Source organism: Microcaecilia unicolor, chromosome 2, assembly GCF_901765095.1.
Source record: "Microcaecilia unicolor chromosome 2, aMicUni1.1, whole genome shotgun sequence".
NCBI classification, from domain to species: domain Eukaryota; kingdom Metazoa; phylum Chordata; class Amphibia; order Gymnophiona; family Siphonopidae; genus Microcaecilia; species Microcaecilia unicolor.
In genome coordinates this window covers 542866505-542892519 of record NC_044032.1, presented here as the reverse complement: position 1 = coordinate 542892519, position 26015 = coordinate 542866505, and the positions used below count along the sequence as shown (strand labels likewise).

General features: G+C 43.2%; 1 protein-coding gene across 1 annotated transcript in view; it reads right to left on the bottom strand.

Moving 5' to 3' along the window:
• LIMCH1 (LIM and calponin homology domains 1) overlaps positions 1 to 26015 on the bottom strand; it is a 633274-nt gene that overhangs the window by 373562 nt on the left and 233697 nt on the right. The window contains exon 3 of the mRNA XM_030191338.1: positions 9258 to 9327. Within this exon, the coding sequence (XP_030047198.1) occupies positions 9258 to 9327 (70 nt within the window). The remainder of the gene's footprint in view (positions 1 to 9257; positions 9328 to 26015) is intronic.

Here is a 26015-nt window from a genome sequence, read left to right as displayed (position 1 = left end):
ACTGATTCACTGAGTCTGTGGACAGGTGTCTTTCATACAGGTGACCATTGCCGACAGCTGTCTGTCATGCAGGTAACGAGTTGATTTGGAGCATCTACCTGGTCTGTAGGGGCCAGATCTCTTACTGGTTGGTGGGGGATCAAATACTTATTTCCCTCTGCAGAATGCAAATAAATTCATATACTTTCCACAATGTGATTTTCCGGATTTAATTTGTGATGTGCTATCTCTCACTGTTACCAATAACCTACCCTTCAATTATGGGCTGCTCATGTCTTTGTCAGTGGGCAAACTTACAAAATCAGCAAGGGATCAAATACTTATTTCCACCACTGTATGCTCCTGAGGAGTGGCCTAGTGGTTAGGGTAGTGGACTTTGGTCCTGGGGAACTGAGGAACTGAGTTCGATTCCCGGCACAGGCAACTCCTTGTGACTCTGGGCAAGTCACTTAACCCTCCATTGCCCCATGTAAGCCACATTGAGCCTGCCATGAGTGGGAAAGCGCGGGGTACAAATGTAACAATCAGTGCTTTTGAATTACGCTCCTAAGCTGGATTCTGAAAATTTACTAGGGGCGAGTGCCTAAATTTATACCTAAATTTTCACTAAACTCAATTTAGAAGTGTAAACAGTTGAGGGTTTAAATGGGGGGGGGGGGGAAGAGTTAGGAGCTTAGCACTAGGCTCACAAATTTGGCCCATAAATGTAGGCAAATAAAAGTCAGTCCTAATGCATAACTTTTAAGCTCCTATGTTAAGACAAATTTCAAACTGAAAACAGGCTCCTAACTTTGGCTGAAAATAGGGCACAAAATTTAGAAACCTACACTTAGAAGCCCAGCTTGTTATGAATTTCGAGCCCGTACATTATAAAACTACCTAAATACATTTCAATTTTCAGGTGAGAACAAAAACAAAATAGTACTAACTAAAAACAGATGTAATATAAGCTGTTTTCTTTTAAAGTAATAACTGGTTACAGTAAAGCTTCATACAGACCCTTAATCCCAGTTTGATTCATCTCAACCCTATGGTAAAGTTACACATTTGGAATTAACTAAGTATACTGGGGAACTGGTTTCTACCAATTAATCCATATAAATACAGAAACCTAGTATAACAGTAAGTAGGCATTAAATATTCATTTATAAAGAGGAAAAACGCCTCAAGAAGCAGCTCTGCATTAAAATAAATTGGCCGAGGGCTAGGACTTCTTCATCATAGGCTAAAAAACCTCCTTTTTCAATAATCTCAACAGTTGAGATTATTGAAAAAGGAGGTTTTTTAGCCTATGATAAGAAGTCCTAGCCCTTGGCCAATTTATTTTAATGCAGAGGTGCTTCTTGAGGCATTTTTCCTCCTTATAAATGAATATTTAATGCCTACTTACTGTTATACTAGGTTTCTGTATTTATATAAAGTTACATATTTCCCAGTGATGCCCTCCTCTTTAAAGTGACAGAAAAGTTCAAAGGATGACTACATCAAAAAGCTGCTCAACAGATATAGTCAAGTGGAATGTGAAATCTGTCATAGATTTGCGCTCCACATCATTCTCATTTACCCAAATTTTAAAAAAAAACCTGCTGTCAGGACAGTGAAGTGTCTAAGACATTGAAGAAATATAATAGAAATCTTTTTTCTAGGGATAACATGCTAAACCGCCTTCATAACAAAACATCAAAGCGGTTCACAGACTACTCCGAAGTCAGAAAAAAGCATCAAAATTAACAAAAAAGGAGAGTTGGGGGAAAGAAGAGAAACAATACACAAGACAGAATAGATATATAATCTGTATATACCAGGTACAGAGCCCCTATCAACCCACCATCCATCTCCCAAGCCTACCCCTTAAAAGCTAATGCAAACAAGTATGTCTTCAGAGCTGCTCTGAATTTGGGTAAGAAGTTTTCTGTCTTAACTGACAGGGGCAGGGAACCCCACAAAGATGGGGCCAGAAAGAAAAAGGTACTATTGCAAGTAGAGAAAAGAGACCAGCTTAGAAAAACAAACTGACGAGACACACTGCCAAGACTCTGAACTAGACTGGAGAGCATGTGATAGAACATATATCATGAATGAAAAGGTATAATGGTTTCCCCGTGGAAAGAACTCTAAGGGCCAACAGAAGAATCTTAAATTAGATAAGATAGACAAAAGGAAGCCAATGATGTTCGTAGAGAAGGGGTATGATATAGTCATACTTGTGAGTATCTAATACAAAAGAAGATAGAAAGAGACAAAAAGTATCACTCACCAAAAAGACTCTTTCTAAAAATTAGAGCTGAATAGTACTTAATCAAATCAACCCACAAGATGGAGTACAATCAAAAATTTGGAATGGAAAAAGTCTCAGTGCCCTATCTCTACTCTATATTTAGCTTTCAGAGGTGGCAGGATTTCAACAGGGTCAATACTCTTTCACTGGCATTAAAAAAACCCTTCCAAAACAGATTGTTAAATCACAACAAACCAAATAGCCAAACACTTCCAAGACAAGGTAAATAAACTCAGAGCAGATCCCCCCCCCCCCCCCACATACACTTATAAAGATTTTGACGCACCTATGACCCTGTCACCCAAAAACAGCACCCCTGCATATAGATAATAGAAATAATTTGACACTACACATGGTCGGTCTTCACCAAACTATTTTCAAAGTATGCCCCTCTTATTGCACACTAGATATCTGTCCTCCCTACTTAATGATTGCAGCCCCATCATCATTCTATGTCATTGTTCATTCATGGATCGAACTGAAACTGTCGCAGTGAATCTTTCCTCAAAGCTTGGCAAAAACCATCATCACACCAATACCTAAAGACCCCAGTCAATCAAGACAAATATTCTCTAGCTATAGACCAGTGGCCTCCATTCTATTCTTTACTAAAATAATGGAGGGAATGGTGACCCTACAGCTCAACCACTACTTGGACTCGCACAATATCCTCCCAGCATCCGAATCCGGATTCCGTGCACTCTTTAGCACAGAAACGTTTCTGTGTTCCCTGCTTGACCAAGTCCAACTACTGCTAAGTGAAGGAAAAAGTGAACTGCTACTCCAATTCGTTCTGTCCTCAGCATTCGACCTAGTAGACCATACTCTCCTACTATGGAACCTCGAGGAAATGGGAGTCATAGGAAATGTTCTAAAGTGGTTCAGAGGCTACTTGGAAAGCAGATGATACAGAGTCAAACTGCACACAGATCTATCCCTGAACTGAAGCAACAAGTGCAGGGTCCCACAGGGCTCCCCTACTTCCCCAGTTCTGTTTAATGTCTTTCGCCGCACCCTAAGCTCACAGCTAGATAGATATGGCTTTCTCCACTACATCTACACTGACATCATCTCGATGTTTATCCCCACCCAATCAACCGTCAAAATTGACATACTCAGGGCCCAACAATGTATCAACCTAACAGAAAAATGGATGCATATCCACAAGTTAAAACTCAATACAGAAAAAAAAAAATTTATATGTTTTAACTCAAAACCAGAGCAAATCCCTAAGACGATTACCATCAATCAAGTCAACTTTACCCTCTCTTCAACCATCTAACTCCTAGGTGCCCAAATCTTTCTTACAAATGAGAAAGCTACATGCCATTCAGAAGTACTTTGAAACCACTCACTAAGAGTGACTGGTAAATGCACTACTACTATCATCCCTTGACTACTGTAACTCTATCTACTTGGGTTGCACTAAGGCCTTTCTTAAGAGGCTTCAAATCATTTAAAATATGGCAGCCAGACTGATCTTCAGGCTATCAACATTTGACAGTGTCTCCCCTTTTTACATCAAACTACATTGGTTACCCATTAAGGAGAAAGTGTCCTTCAAACTAGCTTGCTTCCTTTATAAAACTCTACAAGGTTTGATCCCTAGCTACATGCTAGCTCACTTCTGTTTCATGACCTCTGCAAGAGCCAGGAGACAGGAAAACATCAACCTATTCACTTTCCCCTCTGCTAAGGGCAAGAAAAGATTGGTGCTCTTTGACAAATCCCTTACCGTTCATACAGCCAGACTCTGGAAAGACACTGCCGGATCGTATTCCCCTTCACAATCTTACCTCATGTTTTGATAAAGGATAAAAACTCTTTTATTGAGAAAATAAGTATTATAATCATTTCCCCCTCACAATCATACCTCAGGCCTCTTAAAAAAAATAAAAACCTTCTCTTATCTAGGAAATAGGTACCACAACCACAATTATGCCTCTCCCCAAGAAACCCAGTGTAATTCTCAGAGGAATGTTCTGATTTTCATATCCCCTTAAAACATTTGTAAGCCACTTAGAACTATGAAAGTGTTAGCAGGATATAAACCTACATATAATGTAATGTTATATTTTGATTGCAGTATTCTGAACATCTTGTAGTCTTTTAAACTGTAAATAAGGAAGGCCAGCATAAACTACATTACAATAATCATGTGTTGAGATGCAACAAGAAGCATCAAACATATAACTGGCAAGAGGCGTACTCACTCGCAAATGCGCAGTAGAGACCCTCTTTGTCCTGCCCCTGCGTCAATTCGTGATGACGGGGGCGTGACAGAGAGGGAACCTGCGCACCTGTGAGTGAGGGAACCCCCGTCGCCACCGCTCCCCCCCCCAGGGTTGCCGCTACCGCTCCCCCCACCCACCCAGAGTCGCCGCCGCCACCCACCCTCCACCCGGCCCGGGTACCTGGCTTCACTATTCAAACCGCCGGAACGCAGCACACAGCTCATCTGAGCTGCCGTTGGCCTTCCTTACCTGCCTGTGTCCCGCCCTCGCCGACGTTACGTCACACGAGGGCGGAACACACGCAGAGAAAAAGGAAGGCCGACGGCAGCAGCTCAGATGAGCTGTGTGCTGCATTCCGGCGGTTTGAATAGTGAAGCCAGGTACCCGGCCCGGGTGGAGGGGTGGTGGAGGGGACTCCGGGGGGGGGGGGGGGGGCAGCGACCTATCCAGGGTGGGGGCTTTCAACCCCCCCTTCCTTTACTAGCCCGTTTTTACGGGCTCAACGGCTAGTATAATAATAACATGAGCTGTGAAGACATGTCAAGGAGCTCCTAATTGCTCTTAATTGCCACAGAGCAAGGAATCAACTCTGTACAACAACCAAGATATGGTGTTCAAATGACAACTGGGAACACAATATAGCTCACAAATATCTAAATCAATCTACTACTGGTATGGGGGAAACAGCAAGAATGGGGCTAATCTAGGGTCTAAAGTGCCTACCAGTGAGCCAAGACAGATCTGTGGATAAGAGAGATCTGGGGATCTGATGTCTGTGTGATGGAGCAACAGTATATCATCCGCATAAACAGTATGCACTAATAACTAAACCCTGGACTAAAGTTACCAGAGGGGCCAGAAAAATAAACAATAGTGGTGATAAGACTGTTCCCTGAGGATCGCCATAGGAAAGATCCTGAGGCAGGGAGTCTAAATCTTGTGACTATACAATAAAAGAGCAGTCAACATGAGAGTTAAAATCTCCCAAGATCATCAAATTGAGACAGTGTCAGAAACGGACTGGAAGAGGGATTTCCAGACAGTATTTCACAAGATGGTGGGAGGTACACTAAAAATATGTGGATCACAGGAGTAATATTGAGACACAACAGCAATACTTCAGAGTATGGAAAGGTAGTAGGGGAAAGTTCAACTACTAAGATTGAATTCTGACAAATAATAGCTACTCCTCTCCCCTCCCACTGACTCTTGGATAACCTGGAGGTGGAGAAGACCATATATCAAGAGAAAGACAGGCAAAATGGCATCCTTACCTGCTGAAAGGCAACTTTCTGTGAGACAAAAAAAGACTCTACAGTCAGCAACAAAATCGAGCACTGTTGTTGTTTTAGACCATAGCTACGGAGGAAAATCTACAATAACAGGCTTACAGGTGATGAAATCAACTGCTAAACAGGATTCAACAAGGCAGAGAACCAGATTCCTCAGTTGATGCACAGCTACATTTAAGGTCCTCCAGGGCAGACACTTCTCAGTTCCTCACTCTAACATCCTCCTTCAACCTCCAGCTTTGTTCCACCACCCCTACTCACCGTGATGGCCATTGCCTTGACCTCGTCCTCTCCTCTTCCGGCTCACCCTCCAATTTCCACACCTCAGCTCTTCCTGTCTCTGATCATCACCTGATCACCTTCACACTTCTTCACCCTCCCCCTCAGCCCCGCCCAACATTAACCACTACTTCCAGGAATCTCCAGATTATTGACCCTCCCACCTTATCATCTAGTATTTCTAATCTCCTCCCCTCCATCATGTCCTCCGAGTCTGTTGACGAGGCTGTCTCCGCTTACAATGCCACTCTCTCCTCTGCTCTGGACACCCTTGCACCATCCACCTCCCGTCCCACAAGGCGTACTAATCCCCAGCCCTGGCTGACCCCTTGCATCCGTTACCTTCGCTCCTGCGCCCGATCTGCTGAACGCCTCTGGAGGAAATCTCGCACCCATTCAGATTTCCTTCACTACAAATTCATGCTATCCTCCTTCCAGTCCTCACTATTCCTTGCCAAACAGGACTATTACACCCAATTGACTAATTCTCTCAGCTCTAACCCTCGTCGTCTCTTCGCCACCCTTAACTCCCTCCTCAAAGTGCCCTCCGCTCCCACCCCCCCCGTCACTCTCTCCTCAATCACTGGCTGACTACTTCCGCGACAAGGTGCAAAAGATCAACCTTGAGTTCACTACCAAGCCACCTCCTCCTCTTCACCCTTCAACCCTCTCCCTCAACCAACCAACCCAGACCTCCTTCTCCTCCTTTCCTGATATCTCCGAGGAGGAAACCGCCCGCCTTCTTTCCTCCTCAAAATGCACCACTTGTTCCTCTGATCCCATCCCCACCAACTTACTTAACACCATCTCTCCTACTATCACCCCCTCCATCTGTCATATCCTCAACCTCTCTCTCTCCACTGCAACTGTCCCCGACACCTTCAAGCATGCTGTAGTCACGCCACTCCTCAAAAAACCATCACTAGACCCTACCTGTCCCTCCAACTACCGCCCCATCTCCCTCCTACCCTTCCTCTCCAAGACACTTGAGCGCGCAGTCCACAGCCGCTGCCTTGATTTTCTCTCCTCTCATGCCATCCTTGATCCGCTTCAATCCGGTTTTCGCCCTCTTCACTCGACAGAAACAGCACTTTCTAAAGTCTGTAATGACCTGTTCCTTGCCAAATCCAGAGGCCACTACTCCATCCTCATCCTCCTGGATCTATCCGCCGCTTTTGACACTGTCAATCATGACTTACTTCTTGCCACACTGTCCTCATTTGGGTTCCAGGGCTCTGTCCTCTCCTGGTTCTCCTCCTATCTCTCCCACCGCACCTTCAAAGTTCACTCTCATGGATCTTCCTCCACCCCCATCCCCTTATCTGTTGGTGTTCCCCAGGGATCGGTCCTTGGACCCCTTCTCTTCTCAATCTACACCTCTTCCCTGGGCTCCCTGATCTCATCTCATGGTTTCCAGTATCATCTCTATGCTGATGACACCCAACTGTATCTCTCCACACCAGACATCACCGCGGAGACCCAGGCAAAGGTATCGGCCTGCTTATCCGACATTGCTGCCTGGATGTCTAACCGCCACCTGAAACTGAACATGTCCAAGACCGAGCTTATCGTCTTTCCACCAAAACCCACTTCTCCTCTTCCTCCACTTTCTATCTCAGTTGATAACACCCTCATCCTCCCCGTCTCATCTGCCCGCAACCTCGGAGTCATCTTTGACTCCTCTCTTTCCTTCTCTGCGCATATCCAGCAGATAGCCAAGACCTGTCGCTTCTTCCTCTTTAACATCAGCAAAATTCGCCCTTTCCTCTCTGAACACACCACCCGAACTCTCGTCCACGCTCTCATTACCTCTCGCCTGGACTACTGCAACTTACTCCTCACCGGCCTCCCACTTAGCCATCTATCCCCCCTTCAGTCTGTTCAGAACTCTGCTGCACGTCTCATATTCCGCCAGAACCGATATACTCATATCACCCCTCTCCTCAGGTCACTTCACTGGCTTCCGATCAGATACCGCATTCAATTCAAGCTTCTCCTTCTTACCTACAAATGCACTCAGTCTGCTGCCCCTCACTACCTCTCTACCCTCATCTCCCCTTACGTTCCCGCCCGTAACCTCCGTTCACAGGATAAATCCCTCCTCTCAGTACCCTTCTCCACCACCGCCAACTCCAGGCTCCGCTCATTCTGCCTCGCCTCACCCTATGCTTGGAACAACCTTCCTGAACCCTTACGCCAAGCCCCCTCCCTGCCCATCTTCAAGTCTTTGCTTAAAGCCCACCTCTTCAATGCTGCGTTCGGCACCTAACCCTTACCGTTCAGTGAATCCAGACTGCCCCAATTTGACTGCCCCTATCGGACCGACCGTTCACTTGTCTATTAGATTGTAAGCTCTTTGAGCAGGGACTGTCTCTCTTTGTTAAATTGTACAGCGCTGCGTAACCCTAGTAGCGCTCTAGAAATGTTAAGTAGTAGTAGTAGTAGTAGTAGTAGTAGACAGTGGCGCCAGTGAACAGGAATGAAAAACAATCACAGAAGGTAAAGCATGAACAAAAATACAATGAACAGCCCAGAAAAAAGGTAAATACTAAATAAGCCACCCAGGAGCTACCCCAAGTAGCTCATCCAAGGAGCAGAACTTGTTCCTTGTGTATGTTCCTTTGGTACCCACACAAGGTGCACACTGCTGTGGCACAAGCACTGCAAGTGTATTCCTTAAATATATTGGCTCCTCACGTCACATCATTGTCACATCTGGTGGAAGTGGCTCCTGGCAAGGGTCAGGAGACGGATGGGGTTCCAACAAGGCCAGAGCACCTTACTGTCTCACTTAGTATATTAAGAGGCAAAATATAAACTAAAGTGAAAAAATCCATAGGCAGTACAACTGTAGACTTAAGGAACCAGATCCCAACCTTGTTCTGACTGATCTGAAGAGAAATGTTATTCAGAGATCAGCCAGGTCAAAAAAATATACATACATATAGTCATTTCAAAAATGATCTCATAAAAACATTAGAGTAGCCATACTGGGTCAGAACAATGGTCCATCTAGCCCAGTATCTTGTTTTCCAAACAGTGGCCAAGCCAGGTCACAAGTACCTGGCAGAAACTCAAATCGTGGTAGCATTCCATACTGCAAATCCCAGAGCAAGCAGTTGCTTCCCATGTCTGTTTCAATATAAGCTTCATCTGAATTGGAACAGTACTCACCAATCCTGCAATGGGAGTTGGAAGTCTGTTGATCTTTTTAACAAGTCCTGGTTTTATAGCATTCAGCAGCCTGTCAAGATAAAAAAGGGATATTCATACATTAGTCAGAAGTCATGAGAATACCATGTATAAAAAGGTAAACAGAGCAACAACATGATAAAAGTTTGATTTCCAAACATTTAAAATAATCACCTACAAGTAAAATGCACATTATATACAACACAGTACATTTTAGAAACAATACAATACTAAGGAATATTTAGGGGTTCATTTTCAAAACAGAAAAACTTCCAAAAAGCAGCAGATAGACATTTTTCTTGCCAAAACATCCAAATTGTTAATTTCAAAACCCATTTTAAGATGGTTTTCTATGCAGTTTTTATGCAGTATGTCCAAATCACAAGGGGGCATGTTGGGGGCAGGATATGAGAGTTCCCGAAATGTGAAAGTTTTTTCTGCCATCATTTATTTATTTGGATTTTGCTCACACCTTTTTCAGTAGTAGCTCAAGGTGAGTTACATTCAGATACTCTGGATATTTCTCTGTCCCAGGAGGGCTCACAATCTAAGTTTGTACCTGAGGAAATGGAGGGTTAAGTGACTTGCCCAAGATCACAAGGAGCAGCAGTGGGATTTGAACCGGCCACCTCTGGATTTCAAGACCGGAGCTCTAACCACTAGGCCACTCCTCCATAATGGAACAAAGCAAGAATGTCCAGGGTTAAAAATTAGACGTTTTGGTCTAGACCTGTTTTAATCACAACTAAGTCACAAAAGGTGCCCTAAATGGCCCCTGGAGGGATTAAGGCATGACCCCCTCCCTCAAAAAACATGTGAAAGAAACAGTACATTCCAGCCTCTCTGACAGCTTCAGATGTTATGGCCAGTCCTATTAGAACAGCAAGCATGTCCCTGGAGTAGCCTAGCGGTTGGCGCAATGCACTGTATAGAAGGGAACTCAGGCCCATATCCTACTCTAACTGTTACACTTGTGAAATGTGTGAGCCCTCCAAACAACACTAAATACCTACTGTACCTACATATAAGTGACACCTGCATGCATAAGGGCTATTGTCATGGTGTACAGTTGGGTACAGTATGTTTTTGTTGGGGTTTGGAGGGCTAACAACACAAGGGGGTAACGGTGAGATGCATAGGCGCCGACTCCGTGGGGACTGTGGATGCTCGAGCACCCCCAATATTTTCACGCCAGAAGTCGGAAGTTGCCAGCCCGACCTGCCCGGTGCCCGCCTTCTTCTCCCTCAACAGTCCTCCGCCAGTCCGCCCTTGACTTCCAGCGTGCCACCCAGAATTTTAAAAGTCATCTTACCTCGGGATCCCAGCGGCAGCAGTAAAAGGTGAGCAGGCTCGGCGCTTCAGCCTTCCTTTCTCTCTCAGCTCTGGTCTCGCCCTCATTTCCTGTTTCTGCAAACGCGGGACCAGAGCTGAGAGAGAAGGGAAGACTGAAGTGCTGAGCCTGCTTGCCTTTCACTGCTGCCGCCGGGACCCCGAAGTAAGATGACTTTTAAAATTCTGGGCGGCACGGCGGAGGACTGTTGTGGGAGAAGAGGTCGGGCTGGGGTCGAACTGGCACTCGGAGAGGGGGGCCTGGAACTCGGAGGAGAGGGGGGCCTGGAACTCGGAGAGGGAGAGGGAACTGTAACTCAGAGGAGAGGGAGGGGGAGAGGGGGAGGGGGGGAATGCACCACCTGTGAAAAAAAAAATAATAATTCAGCACCCCCAATCATTTTGAAAAGTTGGCTCCAATGGTGAGATGTGCACCTGGGATCTTTTATGTGATGTTCACTGCAGTGCACCCTAGGGTGACCCACTGATCTGCTGGGATGTCTATGTAGCCAGTCTACTAAGAATGTTGGCCCCCCATACATCTCAATGGCTTGTTTTTGTGCATTTTTCCCTTGGACTTTTTTTTTTTTAATGGTCCAAAAATATAGATGCACCAAGCACAAAAACGTCCAGCAAATGGCCATTTCTGAAACAAAAAGTTGGATGTTTTTCTGGTTTGAAAATGGCCATGTTCACTACTGGATTTTTGGATGTTTTCCACAAAATGTCCAAAATCGGATTTACACGTCAGATCAAAAATGCTCCTCCACAAGTCAAAGCATACTGATAGCTTATTTCTTCTACAGTATGGTGTCATATTAATTTTCTCTATCAATCATCATGTCTCACATATGCACACCAATGCAACGATGGGACCAATGAGGCAAAAGACTGATACACTCTGGAGTCTATGATCTTCATAAAAACTGAAAATAAAACTGCACTGCCTACCTCCAATAATAATATATTAGAGACTCTCAAGTAGAATAAGTAGAAAATCCCACACTACAGTGCCCTACTCAAATGTTTCATTTGGTTCACTACCCAAAATTACTTCTGATGTTTATTTTTAAAAAAAAATCTTTTAACACAGAACAAACTATTTTAAAAACATTGATAAAAAAGACCGCAGTATAAAATTTTCGCAAACTTAGCTAACCAGCTCTAGGGTTCGAAATCTTTTAATCATTGGCAATATAAAAATTCAAAAGATAGCAATGTCCCAAAATATTTATATTTTCAGTGTCTAATTACCATTCATATCTGTACATACATGATCCCAATATTTAAATCTTTGTCATTTATATATACTTGCCACATCTTACTTATTCTTCAATGGTGCCAGTTCCAATTTCTTCAATCATATAACTTCCTGACAGGGGTGCTCACTGTTTCACTATGGCTGCATCAGGGATTTCATCCAACTGTTTCCCTTTTGTTAACAGTCTGAACTAAAGACACAACTTGTCTGGATTGTGGCAGAGTATCACTTCTAGCTGGGCAACCTTTTGGCTCACCTTCGCTTCTCTTCTCTACCCTAACCCAGTTTACTTTTATAGGGATACTACTGAGCCATTTAAAACATTTTTTTAAATGCAAAGATGGATGAGTTATGCATTGCTTGATAACACAACTTCTGTTGACTATTGGGACCTAATGAAAATATTTAAAATAAAAATAAACAGAATAAAGCAATTATAGAATGGCTAGTTGTAAGTATTTCATGCTGGCTATATGTGACAATTATGAACAAAATGTTGCTTATTCTTATATTTTGAAATATTGCAAAATCAATATTTTGTGATATAGTTTGTTTGGTTTTTTTTATGCTTCCAGACTAGGCATTTTTTATGCTGGTATATGAGCATGAACTATGAAAGTCGCAGAAGAAGAAAACTACAGGTTTGAAACACACACACACACACATATATATATATTTTTTTTTTCTGTAATGTATTATCTTTGTATGTGGTATTTCTTAATAGTTTAATAATTTTTGATGTACATTTTATGTTTTATTTAGTTTTTATATGTGTACATTTGCAGACTTCTGACAAAGGCATCATACGCTGAAACACAGCCATGTCGGGTCATTGTCATTTCTCCAACAAAACTGAATTCTTGCTCAGCTGGATTTCCTGGCTGTTTCATCTATTCATTCAATAGTCACTGTTTTCTCCTTGTTGGTTTTCTTCCCAGAGGCCTTCCTCCTGTTGGTTCGCGCTTGCTGTACACAATGATAGACTGAATGAATGCTCTGAGCTGGCACACTTCCCCTCAGTGGTAGGGACCACTGACTACACACATATTGCCATTAGACCATCTGATAGCAAGGAGACTACTTTTATAATAAGAGCAAGCCCAGCCATTCCTTGAATATGCTGGTGGTCTGCAATGCCTTCAACATAATAACTTGTTCTCGCAAAGAATACAATTTTCTTTTCTGTGGAGGGAAGTTGCAGATATTTCCTGATGTGTCTAGGACTACTCAGGCTAGACGTAGACAAGGGTTTAGGCCTTATGAGCCACTTTCTTTTTAAAATTTCCCTCCAAGTGTTTGATTTATTTTCCTGATATACGTTATATCTTCCTTGAACCAGATCAGCTGGAAAGACCATTAACAGATAGGGAAGCCAAGTTGTTAAATCAAGGTGGTGGTGAGAAGTAAGAACACCTTGTTTAGTCCAGGTAGGATGAATTATTGCTTAGCTTTCCTTATAGTTATGTAGATTTACTTGCTCTCCTTCCTCTTCTCAGGATGTAGTCTTTTTGTTTCTTGAGTGCTACATGTACTTAATTGCTGAAATTTCAATAAAAATAAAAGTTCTTGCAAAGAGTGTCAAAGACAGGTTCAGTTGCTGAACGAGCCCAAGCACTCAACTGATCCAGACAGTACTGCAGTGCAGTTACGAGAACCTATTTGGAAAAGCAGTGGGTGAACCAGTCTCTCAAACATAAAAGGGAAATAAGACTCAGTACCACTTAAGTGAACAAAAAGTCTAAACTGGATGTGTGGAACAAATGTTATCACATCTCAAGTATATATTCACAGTCAGCTGTGTTTTACTATACTGTTAATTTGCCCAGTTCTCAGACTATACAACTTCTTTGAGGGAAAAAGTGGGGGAAGTAAAAAAGTCCCCTCCACTTGCTATGTTATAAAATATTTCGATGGCCATGTATTAAAGCAGAATTTCACTGCAAGCTCATGTGATTTCTTTTGCCCAATCATCAGACTCCATTTCCACATGGCATGTCATAAAACACGTATGGATTAAAATATAGATTTTCTAGTAACTTATATTCTAGGTTCAAATGTACTACATGGCAAATAACTACAAGAGTTTAAATTTTTAGAAAGCAATGACATCCAGATGGAAGATCAAGTCTCAACTGCTAGTACAGGCCACAAACCCATTGGGAGTTGAGTAATGCTAATACAGCACACATGGTCCCTAAGAATAAGCTCACATACAGTGCCTACACGCTGTACATCCATCTGAACAATTTTAAGAGGGAAACAATCTTACTAGATTCATAGATAAAACACAGAACCAAGAAAACCAATATTTAAAGAATGAGATTGAGCCCTACCCTCTAAAAATTAAAGCTGGCAACTCTGGGAAAAGAAAAGGTGCTAAATTCTTCCGAGAGAATACTAACAGCAGTCCTGCACTCTGCTCTCTCAGCCATTAGAGGAGATGCTGTAAACTTGGCCTAGCATAGGATACGAAAAATATGTCCAGCACCAAAGGCAGCCGACATCCACTCACTAGTGGAAGCCTGAGGGCCAGAAGCAAGAAGAGCAGTAGAAGAGATGCCAAAAAGCAATAAAAGCTGGTGAATTTACAGTTCATTAAGCTTTCTTTGGAATGTGGGGGGGGGGGGGGGGGGGGGGAAGCATAACTGAACATCTGTTTCCAGTTTGTACGATTTTATGAGCCAAAACATCACTCTCAATCTTAATTCACAATCTGAATAAGGATAAACATCTGTGACATGCAAGATTGCCTCAGTATTTGTATATCTTCAAGGTAAAACGTGCCTCTGTCACTAATTTCTTATCCAGAGCTCCAGGGGTGATTTTTCTGCCAGGTCGCCAACCCAAAAATCTTTTTGTCAGCAACTAAAACATTTTTGAATTTGCATCCTTTTCCACAATTGCGGCTGCAGTGATAGGTGAAGCCTTCTGCTGGCCGCAACCCATTGTTTTTTTTGTTTTGTTTTGATATGTAATTTAAAAAACACTGAAGAGCTTAGCAGCAACTCTACAAACTATGATTCAATATTCAGCCCACAGCTGTCAGCAGTTTTTAAGCCACTGACTGCTGCTGGCTGAATTAAGCTTGGGTATTCAATGTCAGGCCATATCTGGGCACTAGCATTAAAAATCCAAAGTCAGTCACTGACTTAGAAATTTTGTGGGTGCCAAACAGTATTTAGTGCCAGCATCTGTATAGCTAAGTTACATCAACACAAAAAGCAGTCCTGTCTGCCTGCTTAATTATGTGGATACTAGCACTGAGTGCGGCTGGTGACGAATAATCTGCTGCGTACGACTGGTAGCGCTATAGAAATGATTTATAGTAGTAGTAGTAGGCTCCTCCCTGAGCACCATGGCACTAATCAGGCAGTACTGCAGCACTCAGAGCCAGGTTACTTGTCAATGAATACTGGCAGCCGGGACGTTGAGTGCCATTTAACCAGTAGAAGACTCACCTGTCCAGTTAAATTGCTTTGAATATCAGACCCTATAATACTATTTTGTCATCCTCAACACCAGCAATCACCTCTTCCAGCTGGTTATTTGATTTTTTCCCCTACTCCCTGTGGCTTCTATGTATCAGAGTCTCAGTAGTTTTCAACTGAAATGAGGGCTTAGAGCATTCTGAGAAAAATCTGACATTAGAATGCCACCTTTTAAGATTCTTACATTACAGTGATAGTGAAGGAAGCTCACATATGAACCTATCCTTGTGAGAACAAATTATCTCCATCCTGCAAATCGCTCTTGACAGACCTCCGTCGGCTCTAGACATTTTAGTGCCTTATAAATTTTGTCCTGCCCTTTTAAAAATACCAGCTTATATGTTTTGGCCACAAAAACATATAAGTGCTAGGAGTGAGAAGTTTAAATCTTGAATAGCGCTTCTAAAATTACCGCCTATATGTTTACAAAGAGCAGTATCATTTCTCAGAATCTACATACAAGCACTGGCACTCACACATATACATGGCACTTTTCACCACATGTAAGTATCTGTAATTATACATAGAAGAACCTTATTCCAGACAATGTAAGAGCAGCCAATTTAAGAATAAGCTCCTAAAGACATTTTGTTTACATTTTAATTGCTCCTTTAATCACTTTTTAAACCCCAGCTGAAACTAGAATTTTCCTGTCACTTATACACAGAAATGTTTTTTTAAATGCACATGTATTTCTGTGCAGGTTTGCCCAAACTATGCCCCTTTGAACCTGTGCATCATGTGGAAATTGTTTATGTGAACAGTGGCATTCTAGAATGGTATCTACATGTATATTATCTACATGTGCAAATGCCATTATTTACACACAGAATTACCACATAAGTCTTCTAAAGTTTATTTTAGTTTACCTCCAGTGGTTGACTCTTGCTGAAAAAAAAATACTTCCCTGTAATAGGTATTCTTCAAGGACAGCAGTATACCAGCCCTCAAACACAGATGATATCGTCACAGAAAGCACAAACTTAAAAACTTCCAGAGTTCTTCTCTATTCTCCAGCAACTAGGTTCGTGAGCCCTTGGGCCGCTGCCAAGGAGCGGCAGTGGCAGGCAAAACCACCCCAACCAGCACTGGGCTAACACACACACAAAGCAGGGACTGCAGACAGGGATAAGCAAAGCAGGAACACACTGGGCAAGAACACTTCGACTGGAACACAGGACTGTAGCAAGGCTTCACCTGCATTTGACCACCCTTCCCCAGGAGTTGAGCCCTTGGGTGCAGGTGGCCAGCAGGACTTACCGGACTGAGCAGGAACTGGATACCAGCAGGAAACACACAACAGAGTCAAGACTACAAGCTGCCAGGCAGCCACTAAGACAGAAACACAGACAGGAGGGAGTCAGGACTAAAAGCTGCCAAGCAGCCACTAATAAAGAACACAGACACAAGATAAGGAAAGGCAGAGCAGAAACAAGACTAAGAACAAAGCAATAAAACCTAAGCTAAACACACACAAACAAACTAGAACCAGACAAGGAACTCTGACTAGAACTGGACTAGGCAGAAGTGCACAAAGCACACCCACATACCAGGGACCTTAGACGATGCAAAGGCAAACACAGAAGTTTCTAGATGATTAATAAAGCCTATCAGCACCTAAGGCTCAGCTGCAGCAATCTCAAGGCAACTATGGGTGCTGTTCAGGCACAAACAAGAAAGACAAGTCTGGCAGCCTGGAAGATCCAGACCGGACTGTGCTGAAGCCTGGAACGGGTAGGAACAGCAAGACATTCTATGGCAGCCACCGGTTCTGGTCACCAGAGGGCGAGGGGAGTACAAACCAAGAAGCAGGCAGAAAACATACTGAAGCATAGAGAGGCTCAACACACACAGGTGCAGTATAGTGGAGTAATTAGAGCCATGCTGGAAGCAGCCAGCACACAGAGGCAGAGCTAACTCAGGCAACACACACAGGTGCAGTATAGTGGAATTAGAGCCATGCTGGAAGCAGCCAGCACACAGAGACAGAACTAACTCAGAAAGGACAAACAGAAGCCAGCTCAGAAGCTGACCCCCAGAAAATAAGGTAAGTCTGAGAGGGGTCACGACCACAGACGTGACATTCAGTGAGCATGTGTGGGATATTTGGTATCAATGCGGTCACATGGAATCCTCCTCAGTTCTGTGTATTGGATACCAGTGGCAAATTCAACTCTCGGAGAGAGAGGTGGTTTTATGAGTACTGGAATCCTACTGTTCTTGGAGAAAAACTAATACACATAAGTAATGTTGCTTTTTCCGAGGACAAGCAGGATAGCAATTTTCACTCATGGGATTGCCTAGTAATAGTTTGCCTTCGATAATAAGGCAAAACACAGAACAGCGAGACCAAGGGACAAACAACTTATTTTTGTCAGCAACAACTCATTTTTCTTTATATATTTAAGGGAATCAATACATTTCCCCTTACTGAAATAGTTTCAGTTTCTGGTAGTCAAAACTTAATAAGGGAATCTTAAGGGCAGGAAAAAGACCATTCCAAGTAGGTCACAAGCAAAAAAGCCACTTACTTTTAACATGGAATTACCACATACCATGATGAAACAAAGTTCCCCATCTGTTGGCTCCATGGGGGGAGGGATCAAAGTAAGGATCCCTGTACAACTACTATGATGAAAGATATCCTGCACATGATCAGCAGAGTATAAATGTAAGTTCTGGAAGGTCTGTAGTCATAGCTCTAGCCAATGATATCACTCATGTGTGAGAACTGCTATCCCACACACCCCTTAGAGATAGAGAACCAGAGAAAAAACAGGTCATAATGTATACTGAAAAAAATTCTGTTTTGGTGTTACGGATGTCAACTGTGTACTCAAAAGCGCACAATCACATCTTAAACAATACATTTTAAAAATATAGAAAACCTGTCACACTAGGTACAAGTTTCATGATCAGTCACCCAGGCAAATATTTTCTATGAGAAAGAGACAGAAACATCCCAGCAGCAGAAGTACAAAACCAAATGTGGCACCCAACAGAAAGCAGCACAGCAAACAAAAACAGAAGTCTACATACAAGCTTTACCATAACACAGACAGAGCAACTGAAATCAGAGATTACAGACCAGAATACCTTCAAGGCTTAGAGTTCCTGGAGACAAAACTAAAGGACTCGCAGATTAAGAACCATCTTTAAAACACCACTGCAGCATCATCACAACCTGGAAAAAAAACGCACACCTTACAGGTGCAAAAGTATGCTTCACCCTGAACTATCCCAGATTACAATGTGCCCAGGACACCCTATATGGACTCAGCTCTTTGCCTGGATGACGTGTGAGAAGTGCCAAACAGTAACTGTTCCCAAATAAAAATCGCTTTGTAGGTCTTCCAGAAGAAGAAAGCATTTCACATTGAAAAGCTTACCTACTTCTGGCAGGTTTTCTGTTCCCAGGCTGTTGAGCTGTTCCTTCTTTAAAACCATTGCCTCATCTGAAGTATACAGAACTGCTGCCAAAATACCAATTGCCTCAGGGTACCCAGCTACTGCACAGTCTCAGAGCCACAGTTCAGAAAGTCAACTCTCAAGAGACCCTCTGCGCTAATCAGACAGGGTTCAACAGTTACAGCTTCTACACTGCAGCACAGCTTGACAGAATTTAAAACAGAATACCTAGGAGTTTGATGTGCTGATGGCTTCTGCTGCTGTCTGCTCAGAAATAAAATGACATTTGTATGGAAACTGCAGGAATTAATGGAGGGCAACCAGACTTAAAGCCAGCGAGTTTGTTATAAGGATTACTTGGAGCACAGTTATGCTCTGACAATCACGACAAAGGAAGCAATTTACAGATGACAAAACTGACAATTGCTTTTAACAAAAATTAGTACTTAAAACGGGGTTTCTCATTAGAAAGCAAGCTACCATGCATTGCATTCAATAGTCTGGAGTGTGCAAATAGGGAAACCCATGCCAATTAGACTGATCAGAAGAAAAAGCATTTTTAATAAAGATTATTAAGTAATAGATCATTGGAAATATAAGTCACTTATCAAAATGTGATGCCATCAAAAGAAATCCAGGGTCACAAAATGGCCAGAACTGCAATTAGATGCCTATAAGAAAAGACAAGGAATCCTAACATGAGGAAAGGCAATGATCACATGAAAGCCCAAGCCTAAGGCTTTGCAGACTGCATCTGACACTGCTACTGATTGGCTTAGTCATAGACACATAGAAACATGATGGCAGATAAGAGACAAATGCCCCATCCTGTCTGCCCATTCACAGCAACCACCATCTCCTCCTTTTCCTAAGAGATCTCACTAGCTTGTCCCACACTTTCTTAAATTTAGACACAGTCTTTGTCTCCACTATGCGTCTGCCACCCTTTCCACAAAAAAGTTATTTCCTTAGATTACTCATGAGCCTATAATCCTCTTAACTTCATCCTATGACCTCTCATTCCAGAGGTTTTTGTCATTTGAAAGAGGCTCACCTCCTGTACATTAAAGCCACAGAAGTATTTAAACGTCTCTATCATATCCCCTCTCTCCCGCCTATGACAAAGTTTGGTATTGTCCGCAAAGAGACAAACCTTACCAGACAGTCCTTCCACAATATCTCCCACAAATATGTTTTAAAAAGCCGGCCCAAGGACCAATCCCTGTGATACGCCACTGATAACATTCTTTTTCTCGGAGCAAACTCCATTTACCACTACCCTCTGTCTCCATCCACTTAACCAGTTTTTAACCCAGTCAGTCAATTTAGTGCCCATACCAAGGACATTCAGTTTATTTATCAGCCACTTGTGCAGAACCATGTCAAAGGCTTTGCCAAAATCCAAGTACGCCTCTCCTATATCCAACTGTTTGCTCACCCAGTCAAAGAAATCAATCAGATTTGTCTGACAAGATCTGCCTCTAGTGAAACCATGCTGTCTTGGGTCCTGCAGTCCATTCTATTCTAGAAACCTCACAATCTTCCACTTTGGAAGCATTTCCATTAGCTTACTAACCACCGAGGTCAGCCTAACAGGTCTAGTTCCCGACCTCCTCCTTACTACCACTCATGCAGAGGGACCACATCCACCCTTCTCCGGTCCTCCAGGACCACTCCAGACTCTAAAGAAGCACTGAAGAGGTCAGACAATGGAGCCACCAAAACTTCCCCGAGTCATTTGAGCAACCTCGGATGTATCCCATCAGGCCCCATCGCTTTGTCTATTTTTAGTTTAGCTATCTCCTCACGAACACAGCCTTCAGAGAATCAGTCCTGGTCTACCAAACTTCCATTCCCATTAGTATTTGTTTTCTGTGGTCCTACACCTGGCCTTTTAGCCGTGAACACAAAACAAAAATAATTGTTAAGCAGCTCAGCTTTATTCTTATCAGAATCTACATAGTCCTCCCCTTTACCCTTGAGCCTCACTATGCCATTTTGGCACTTCTTCCTATTACTTACATAGCTAAAAATGTCTTGTCCCTCAGTTTTACCGTACTGGCTATCTTTTCTTCCATTTGTATCTTTGCTTTCCTGACAGCTTTTTCAGTTTCTCTTAGCTTTTCTAGGTATTTCTGCTGGTCTTCCTCAGGGCCAGTCCAACACAGTAAGCAAGGTAAGCATGGCAGGAGGGCGCATACCTCTGGAGGGCGCCACCGCGCCATGCTTACCCTCGCCGGTTACCTCAGCTCCTGGACCCCGACAGCAGCCCTGCCTTCGGTTTCCTGCTCTGGTATTTAAACAAAGGTATTAATGGGTAAACATTAGCGAGCGGGCGGGGGGTGGAACCGATCGTTGGAGGCGGGGATTGATGTGCGTGCGCTCCTATGGGGCAAAGAGTTCAGAGATTGACGTGTCTGCGGCCCTATAGAATGCGGCAGCTGAAGAGGTGTCGGATCGGGTGCTTTGAGGGTTGCAGTGGTCACGCTATGGGCGCTGCGAGCTTGAGCGTGGTTCTTCCATTGTTGGTGGGGGCCGGGGCACTCGCACTCAGGGACCCGAGGGATTGGGAGTCATTACTGGTCTCTGCTCTAAGAGAACATGGAAGAGAATTCCACAAAGAAAAAAAGGAAGAAAAAAAGCTGTATCCTGAGTTTTTTCCCTTCTGGCCTGAGACGGGGGTGGGAGAATAAGTTGATGATCATTCAATGAGCAAACACAGCAAACTGGAGTGTAGGGAATAGTAAGAGAGGCCAGATACTCTGGCTTACCATCCTGATAGAACTCCCCGTGGCAGACTTACAAGGCGAGTCTGGATAACAACACTCTCAAGGTGAGGGGGGGGGAGAGGAATCTTCTAATATTTGGAGTTCAGGAATTGGGTGCTGCTGGGACTGGGGGGAGCAGGTGGATGGAGGGGAGGGGAGAGGAGAGTTGCTGGACATGGATGGAGGGGAGGGAGGGCAGTGGAGAGAGGAGAGTTGCTGGACATAGATGGATGGAGGGGAGGGCAGGGAGAAAATTGTTGGACATGGATGGAGGGGAGTGGAGGGAAGGGAAGACAGGAAGGAGATGCACATGGATGGAGGGGGGAGAGAAGAAATTCTGGACATGGATGGAGGGGAGGGAAGACAGAGGAAGGGGATGCACATGGATGGAGGGGAAGGGAGAGAGAAGAAATGCTAGACATGGATGGATGGAGGGGAGGGCAGGGGGGAGGAGGGCTGCTGGACATGGGTGGATGGAGGAGAGGGCAGGGGGGAAGGAGGGCTGCTGGATGAGAGGGCAGGGAGAGAGAAGAAATGCTGGACATGGATGGAGGGGAAGGAAGAGTGAGGAAGGAGATGAGATGAAGGAAAAGGAAGAGAGGAGAAAAAGTTCTTAGGATTTCAGGTTATTTTTGAAGAATTTGAAGAGGGGCTATCTCTGTTCTGCATGTGTGACTGCAAGGCCAAGTGTCTGAATAGGGATCTGTTTGTTAGATTCTGAGATTTTGCTAACACATTGTTTTTCAGAGTTGGCAAGACTGTCTGTTCTCATAATTCATGGTCTGTATGCTAATTTGGTTTGTGTCATTTTGATTATAATGGAGCTATAACAGCTTACAGAAATTATTTATAATGAAAACAAAAAAAAACACGTTATTTTTCTTCTATAGTGTAATATTTTCAATGACGTTATGGCTGGTAAAAGGGGTGTGACTACTGTAGGGGCGGAGCCATACTGATCCCACCCCTGGATGGGTAGGGGCGCCAACTAATAGGCTGCAGGAGGGCGCCAGAAACCCTAGGACCGGCCCTGGTCTTCCTCTTTCTTTGACGAGTTGTAACTTATGATGGCTAACTTTTTTTCTCTTACCTTTTCAGCTACTACATTTGAGAAACAAAGCAGCCAACTTTTCCTCTTACATTTACATACTTTTCTAACATGAAGGTTTGTCACCTTTAAAAAGAGCTCCTTTCAGTTTTGCCCACTGCTGTTCCCATCCAACTAACTGTTCCTTGAGATATTCCCCCATCTTGGCAAAGTTAGTTCTTTTGAAGTCTAGAACCTCTCTTCATGTGTCTTAATATTGAACCACGGTTCAAACAACAAAGAGGATTTTATAACAAGTTCCACCAAATCCTCTCTCATATAATCTGCTAATGTACTTTTTAGATTATATTAACCCTCATGGAGTATAAAACATATGAAAGAGAAAAAGCCTCAGCCTCCTTGCCTCCACCCGTATTGAAAATCTTTTAGGGTGAAAAGGAATTTACCAGGGTCAATTATCTTTATAGGCACAAAAAAACCTTTGAAAAAGAATTGCTAAAACTTCACTCAAGTTCAATTTCAACTGGATCCACCCAATAAACGTGACAAAATCAGAAAATGTTCAAAGACAGCTTAGCTTTCCTATATTTACGCCGATTGTCTACAACCTCTGGAATGAGATTGTCTGTTCATGCCTTGAGACAGCTGAAATAGCGAAACTCTGGCTACAGTCGGTGTGACTGATTCACAGAAACAAAAGTGCATCTTGCCTTTTTAAAAAAGCTAAGTATTAATGTCTACATCCATGCGACGTACACATTAATAAAATACACACAGTAACATGTCTATGAACAACCAAATCACTAAGGGGCTCTTTTGCCAAACAGTGCTAAAATGTGGCCTTAGCATGCCCTTACATGGATCATTCCCACGTGCTAAGGTCACTTTTACCGCTGGGGTAAAATAGCTAATTATCCTTTTTCCTATTAATGGCTTTCTCATTAGTGCGTCAGCCCCACCGCAACCTATTTTGTAGGCATAAGGGACTCACACACCAAACCTACGCTAATTGGTTTGTGCACTGCAATGCCCACCCATGTGCTAACTGATTTGCACAGATCACATCCACTCTCTATCCCAGAACCGCCCCCATTGTAATAAATGTTATTTTTTTTAGTGTACAGGTACTGTGCACACATCCCCAAATTACCACAGGATGCCTCAGTGTACCCCACAAAAAGCACGCATTAGTGCTTACTGCAGCTTTGTAAAAGGGCCCCTAATTGTGTACATGTACTCTACCAGCCTGAGATTCAGAAAATGCTGAGCTCCTAAATTAATGCTCTTAAGTTATTCCTAAATTTGTGCCCTTTTCAGCCAAATTTAGGAGAATAACTTCTCAGATGAAAATGTATCTTAATTTAGGAGCTTGAAAGTTATGCTCATAAATTTAAGCCTGACATTCATTTGCTTAGATTTATGAGCCTAGTTTTGAAAATCAGTGCTAAGCTCCCAACTACTTTTCCCCACCCTAATTCTGCCCTTGTTGCCACCCACTTTTTTTTGCCCCTAAATTTAAGAGTTTAGTGACATTACCTAGTAAATTTTCAAAGAGGCCAATTTCTGAGCATAACTCTCTAACTTTACTAAGTCACGCTAAAGGACCCCAAAATCAGGAGCATAAATCCTTTTTTAATAGCGGGCCCTATGTGTACACTTTCATATTTACAAAATTACACCCAAACTACACACCTAAGAATGCTTATACACTGCATCCATATAAGTACACACCATGTTGCCAGCACGTATACACATATGCATGTAAAATGGCCACACAATTTTATAAAAAGCCTTTTACGTTTATAAAATCAGATTTATGCATGGGAAAACCTTCATCAAATTACATCCCATGCATTAAAATAATTTCACATAGAAGAGCTTTAAAGAAAAATAAATTCTTCACTACAGTCACACGACAGGGTTATTCCATAACTTAACCCTCCCATCAAGTGGTAGACTTGATGCAACTTCTAGATCTATGTCCCTGAAGCACAATTTGATTTACAAAAATTTTGAAACAATAATAAAGGACTGTGAGTTAAATGTTCTCTCTATGAATCTTGAAATAACTATACAGAAACACCCTACTCTCCCTCAGGCAGCACTCTCTCTCTCTCTCTCTCTCTCTCTGATTCATAAGCGTGAGCTGGAAACAAATCAAACGAGAGCTTTGTGGCTTCTTCTGTGACAGTACCCAGTGGTAGTGAGATGCCAACAGGGAAAAAAAAAAGAAAGCAGGCCTCTGACAATTGTAAAATGTTAATAACTTTCCTTTGTATAATAAGTTCCTGCTGGCACATTTCCTCCAGCCTTCACCTTACAGAGCTAGCACATTAATAGTGTAAATTATGACTATATTAGGGGCTGCTAAAAGCAGTGGTGCCTAGTGTCTTTAAGAACTGATGTGGTCAGCATTGAGACCTATAATTATATGTGGTGAGACCACCTGGACTTTAGCTGTATCAGAGAACTCCAGAACACAGTATATCTGACAGAAAGAGAGATGCAGTGAAAGCAAAGAACTCACACTGCAGGAGCTGCAAACTGAAGTATCTAACTCTGTTCTGCGCCAGTCGGGGAAGAAGCAATCCCCCAGTCACTCCTGACTAAACAGTCAAAATAGCTGCTGGGACCTCCCGTGCCAGTTTTGTGGCGGTCCTGACAGCCATTTTATCAGTAGAGACAGCATGGAAAGGAGCAACTACGGATCGCTCCTGCCCCCTCTAGACCACCAACTATATGGTAGGCCAGGGGGAGGGACATGCATGTGGTTCCAGGAGAGGGGAAGCTCCTTGAATTGGGGGGAGCAAGAGGGAGAGGGAGTGTGGTTCCAAGGTGTATAGAAAATATTTTAGGGGTTCCACCATTGAAAAAAAAGTTTGGGAATCACTGATATAACTCATTGGTCTTCAGGGTCTGCAAAGCCTCTAGGAGGAATATGAAGAACCTTGAATAAGAATTCTCCACTGTCATCTGAGTGTCTAAACACAAGCATCACTCAAGGAGCTAAATTTTTAAATACATATGGAAAAAGAAGTTGATGGAATTCCAGAACCAGAATAAAGACCTGGAGTAAGTTCATTAACCAGCTGGCACAATCTCATTTTTGCTAGGCATCTCTTTACTGTATGAATATCTTGTTTAAAAACTTGTAGGTGCTGAAGTCTATACAGCATAAACAGTGGCGTAGCTAGATGGGGCCACAGGGGCCTAGGCCCCCCCAATTTGCTCTGGGCCCCTGGTTGGCTGGCAGGGGACCCGAACCCCCACCGCCACATTGCCTGCCCTGCTTCTCTTCTCCTCATGTCGGGAACACTCCTTTTAGTGAAATTGAGCATGCTCAGTTTCACTAAAAGGAGCATGCCGGGCGTGAGGGGAAGAGAGCAGGGCAGCAGGCAATGCAGCAGGGCTGGGGAACCCCACCAGTCAAGATGTACA